Genomic DNA, 6,000 nt, shown 5'->3' with positions numbered 1-6,000 from the left:
TTTGTTCATGAATGACGCATCTCTATTTCCTCCTTTCTGTACCAAGTTAACAGTAAAAGTTGCGTTTTTTTTTTTTTTCTATTCTTAAATTTTTTTGATCCCAAATTATTTCAACACATAAATTGTTATGAAGTTTTTTAACCCACCCAAAATTAAATACATGAGCTCTGAATAAACAGAAAAGTATTAGTTGGTATGTATTAAACAATTCCAAATTCGATATCTAGAACTATTAAGTCTTTTCCTTCCTTCCATTAATTTATTTAATTCGAAGAATTTTAAATTAAATAAACACTTACGTACGTACGAAAAACTAAATGGAACATCGAATTACACGAAAAGTTGCTCTAAATATAAATTTTGAGAAATAAACGAGTTAAAAATGCACAAAAGGAAAACAATTTTTATACAACATTTAATATTAAGCAAATTGAAATTAGCGTAGTTTCTTTTATATTTTTTTAATTACTTTTTAACAGTAATGAAGTTTGTTTAAAAGATTTAAAACATTAAAAATTTAGAATTTAAACGAAACAGCTGTGTCTCGACATTGCTTTGTATCAAAATTCATAAAGCTTGAAACGTGTAGAAAATAATACCGATCATAAAAATTTTAAAACTAGTAAACTAAATTATACTATCCACATTAATCAATGAATTAAATATACATTTGTATTGCCAATGTAAGGTCACGTGTCATCTAATCGTGCCATTTACAAGTGCACTAAGATTATGCCACACATTAAATCCCAGGGATATACTCAAAAGATTTACTCTCTCTCTCATAAACACCCTAACGCAATTAGTCCTTCTCCCCGATTAGCTAATCATCCGTTCGAACTCTTCTCCAGGTACATCGGAAGAAGAGATGCGGAAGGGAGAGGGAAGGGGGATGAGATAAGGAAGAAAATTCTTCCGAAGATTCTTTATTCCAGAAAGGGTGGATGGAAGACGGATGGGGGTAGACAGCACGAGACAAATGGGGCGGAATTGCCTCGAACCAACGAAACAATAGCGATCCTCGACTCCAGCTTCCTGATTCGCTGAGAGTGGCACGCGCCAACACGCGCCCGCACCTTGTACCCACCCCTCTCTTCCGAACGATCTTCGTTTTTGTATAAAGCGGCCTGACACGCGCCCGGACGCGGGCACTCGCGCGCGACCAAGCGTGATGACATCTAAGATAGTTTTATGATACGCACCAATTATTGTCAAGGATGCTTTCCACGTATTGATTTGGAATTTTCGGACCATTGGACATCGGAGGACGAGAATTTTTAGAGAAACAATGCTAAATGAATTTGTGTTTTTATTGACATTTTACTGCATCGTGGTCGTGGTTTGATTGGAATTAACTTAAGTGATAGTGTTCAAATGCGTTTGATTTTTTCCAAACGTTATTCGTGATCACTTGCTGTTGTGGGTAAGCTAATTAGTTGAAATATTCCATCGTTAGTAGTAGTTTAAAAATGACTTTTGTATGATTATTTTGAAAGTTAGAACTTTGAAATTCAGGACTATCATGTATTGTCATTCAGTTTAGTTTTCTTTTTTAAAAAACAACTCAGAAATGTTGTCTAGTCTTTTCTGCGTAGAATTTCAACGCACTAAATCAGATTTTTGAAATTTAAATATAATAGTGATGTCAACATTTTTTAAATCTTCTGAATAAACGGATAGAACGAATGTTTAGTTTTTCAACAACAGCTTCAAGCATATTATGGTTCAGCGTTTCAACTTTTGAATTTTTTCTAATAACATACAGAACCAATTTGCTTGAATCTAGTTAGAAAAGGGGACTTCTTCGACCTCTTATAAACCATTTCAAAGACATAAGTATGGTTTGATGACGTTAATAACATAGTTTCCAGAACTGCTTTCATTCGATAAACAACTGGCGAGTAAATTTGAGCTTTGAAATTTCTAAAAGTGCTTTAGATGAAAGACTTTCGATGAAGCTACCAAGAAGAAGATGCTGCAGAACTGAATCCTAAAAACCATACGAATTTCATAAACTGAGATTCTACAATTGACGCGAACACTGTGTGATACTTATGGTTCAAGAAATGACCCAATTCTCCTCTCAACCCCTCTCCTACAGCTCCCCGTACCTCTTGCCGACGTTCAAAGGCGATCCCCATCTTCCCAACCCGTGGGAAACCCATTCCGCCCATCATCCCTACGATGATCTCGCCCGAGCGGGCCAGCAGGACGTTCTCCCCGGAGCCTTCGACGGCGGGGAGCAGCATCTGCCCCTGCCGCAGGCTCCAGCAACTAGTTCGGCCAAGAAAAAGACCAGAAAGTCTAGCGCCAAGAGCAGCTACAAGCATGTTCCTCACAGAGAGAAGCCCCCTCATCTGGTCGCTCGACGGAACGCCCGGGAACGCCGGAGGGTGCAGGCTGTGAACAGCGCGTTCTCTCGTCTGCGTAAAAGTGTCCCCACGGAGAACAGAAACAAGAGGTTATCTAAGGTGAGTCTTGTTCGTTTTTTTCTTCTTCTTCTTCTCTGTCTTCTCTAGTGCTTATTAGGTGAAAACCAGTTAATTTTGTGTAAATGACAAAATGTAGACGAAACGCTCTTTTTCTTTTAATAGAGCAGTGGTTCTGAAGTGCTTTTCCAAAGTAAAATTTGAATTAGATGAGTTTAGTAAGAATGTAAGCTCGGGCTTAGCAATTTTCCAAGTACTATATTCGCTAGTGCGTAATCACCAAAAACATTATTTTTCTTTTAAGTGACAGAATGTAGATGAAACGCTCTTTTTCTTTTAATAGAGCAGTGGCTCTTAAGTGTCATAGAGAGTGCGTATGTTCTTGCTCGAAGTGTTTTTTTCAAAATAAAATTTTAATGATGAGTTTAGTAAGAATGCAAGCTGGGGCTTAGCTTTTTCCAAGTATTATATTCGCTAGTGCGTAATCACCATAAACAAATTATTTTTCTTTAAGTGACAAAATGTAGATGAAACGCTCTTTTTCTTTTAATTGAGCAGTGGCTCTTTAGAGTCATAGAGAACGTACGTCCTTGCTTGAAGTGTATTTTCAAAACAAAACCTGAGTTAGATGATTCTAGTAAGAGCGCTAGCTGGGATTTTTTTTTTTTTTTTCAAGTGTTGTATCGTAGCCTCTACTAGAGCATAACCACCAATAACTAGTTAGTTTACTGTAAGTGACAACACGTAAATGAAATATTTATTTCTTCCACTCGAGCAGGGTTCTTAGGTGTCATAAGAGTATGTTAGAGGTCATCCAGTTGTGTATTCAAAATTAAACTTGAACTTGTCAATTTTAGCATGGGCGCAAGTCAGGGTTTAGGTTTTTTTTTTTTCGCTTGTGGTACTCGCAATTGCATAATCGCCAGAGGCCAGTCAATTATCTGTAAAAGACAAAACGTAGATGCAACACTTTTTCTTTTATTAGAGCACTGATTATTTGGTGTCATAAGAACATGTAGATGTTTTCTCAAAATTCTAAGGTTGTATTTTCAAAATGAATCTTGAATTAGTCAGTTTTAGCTAGAGCGAAAGCCGGGGTTTAGTTTTTTTTCACTTGTATTCGCTAGTGAATGATCGATAAAACTTGTCATCTTTATGAAAACCCTCCAATGATGTAAATTAAACTTTCTTTCATTAGTGCAAGGGTTTGGGTTTTTAACTGTTAGCTGGTGAATGATTTTCTTTTTACATGTTGTACTACACATGAGCTTCATTGCTAAAAAAAAATTCTGAAAGCACTGAGAAACGTTAGCGAAACTTTTTTTTTCCTTTATTAGAGCAATGTTTCAAACAAGTGTCTTACTGTGAGGCTCATTAGAGTATGTGGATGCTTACTCAAGCCCCTCAAGCAGGCCCTGATCTACAAACTTTGGCACCCCCTGCAACAAAATCTGTAGGGCCCCTCCACAGAGGCCATCATTGCGCATTATAAGTCTTAATGCTAGCTTTTTAAATCAACTTCTTGGGCCGTTGGACGGTAGGTAGATTCGGGCCTGCCCTCAAGCTGTGTTTGCAAGAAAAAACCTTAATTGAGAATTGACGCCAAACGATGGTTACTCCTCTACAGTGAAATTCCAATTGTCCGAATCAGTCGAATAGGACACCATTTGAACAATTAAAAATTTGGATAATCGGATTTCGATTAATTATGCATTCTTTTTAAATTAATCACTGTATGTGTGTTGAGAATGGGATTAAATTTTATTTAAAAAAAATAGCTCTTAATTGAATGAAAAGTCAACACTTATACATGTTCAGCGTACTCTTACAAGTGTAGTACATTGGAAGCCAATAATTTAACTGCTCTGTGAGGTGGAGATTTTTTTTTTTTTTTTTTTTTTGTAAATCTGTCTTAATTTATTTCTGAAATTCTGAAAACGATTTGGATAATTAGCGATTCGGATAGTCGGAGTTTGGATTATAGTTTTATGTTTTTTTAGGCGCAAGAGCCTTGTTTGGCTATACTGCGGTCGGAGCTCTGATAGTTGGGGGTTTAGTGTTTTTTTTTTTTTTTTCGCTTGTGTCCGCGAGTGCATCATCGTAAGAAACGAATTGATTTTCTCTAAATGACAAAGGGCCATTCCACGGAAAACGGTCATTTTGTCCCGCACGTGACGCCTCATTTATTTCATTAAATATAATACTTTAAAATATTAATGAACGAATTTTTTCTACTTAACAAAGTACAAACTTATGTGTGATTTCTTAAGCAAAAAATTTCGTCATTACCCTTTAAAACTATTGCTTTCAATAAAATATATTAACCGTCACGTGCGAGACAAAGGGTTAACTTTTTTGTGGAATGACCCCAAAATGTAGATAAAGCCCTTTTGCTCGTATTCGAACAGGACGTTCTGGCAAGTTGCAAGTTATCTGACTAAAAGGGACAACTTTTTTGTTTCAAATTTTCAGGCTGTACAAAAAAGATTAAAAACTGTTGTTCAATACAAGGGCCCGTTACTGCCAGCTCCATCAGCTGTATTTTCAAAAAAAACACTTTAGTTGTCTTCTTCAGCAAATGTGCATAACATGGATTATTTGAGGCAGTGAGAAGCAAAGGGATGCAAGTGGCAAAATTAAAAATTTGGATATAACCAGTACAAATGGTAGGTGAACCTCTTCTCTGTCTTGGGGTAAGAGATTGTACTAGTAGCCTTGGTAGGTGCTGCTGTATAGCATGATTTAGAAAAAAAAATTCAATGAAAGCCAACCTAGGATCTGATCTTTAAACGCGTTTTACTCAAAACTTCAAACTGTTCACTTGCATCCTTTTGCTTCTCACTGCCTCATTTATTTCGCTTTTATTCGCTGGACACAATCGCTAAAAATCAATTATTTTGTCTGAACGACAAAATACAAATAGAGCTCATTTTCATTATCTTAGAGCAGTAGCGGTTGGTCGCTGCAAGACCTTCGAGCTGCACTGTCAAAAGGATACATCATTTAATCTTACTAGAAAAGGCTTTGTACATCGAGCTCACTTGAACCTAAACACCAAAAATTATTTTTCTCTAATCACAAATTATAGTTTAGTGCTGTTTTCTTTTGTTAGAGAGTTTTGTAAATCATAATCTCTTTATAAATAGCATCCGAAACTTTGTAGGTCCGCGGTGCAACTTAAGGATTTCTTGAGTTGAATATTTGGTGTAAAATTTGACTTCGTTTACAACAAAAAAGATCCAAGGTACTAAAATAGGAGAATAAGAAAACCTCACTTTTTCTCTACAAAAATGCAAATATGATTAATCTCTCATTACAAATGAATACAGGGTGAGTCAAAATAAATATAGCGATTACAAACGGCTATAACTATTTAATGAAACAAAAATATATCGCCAAGATTTACACAGAATGTAGACGAAACTTCAAAAACTTTTTAAATAAAACCACAGTTTGCATTTGTAATGCGCTTGCGTCGGTTACTGCACAAATGCTTCAGAATGTATGGCGTGAAATGAACTATCGCTTAGATATTGTTCGTGTGACCAAGGGAAGACACGTAGAAAATCTC

General features: G+C 36.2%; 1 protein-coding gene across 1 annotated transcript in view; it reads left to right on the top strand.

The window, feature by feature from the left end:
* The first annotated feature begins 2,054 nt into the window (after positions 1-2,054).
* LOC129226353 (achaete-scute homolog 1a-like) overlaps positions 2,055-6,000 on the top strand; it is a 34,333-nt gene continuing 30,387 nt past the window's right edge. The window contains exon 1 of the mRNA XM_054860955.1: positions 2,055-2,471. Coding sequence (XP_054716930.1) covers positions 2,055-2,471 — 417 coding nt within the window. The remainder of the gene's footprint in view (positions 2,472-6,000) is intronic.

This window comes from Uloborus diversus, chromosome 7, assembly GCF_026930045.1.
Source record: "Uloborus diversus isolate 005 chromosome 7, Udiv.v.3.1, whole genome shotgun sequence".
In the NCBI taxonomy this organism is placed as follows: domain Eukaryota; kingdom Metazoa; phylum Arthropoda; class Arachnida; order Araneae; family Uloboridae; genus Uloborus; species Uloborus diversus.
Note: the sequence above shows the minus strand (reverse complement) of the source record. Positions and strands in the feature narration are given on the sequence as shown.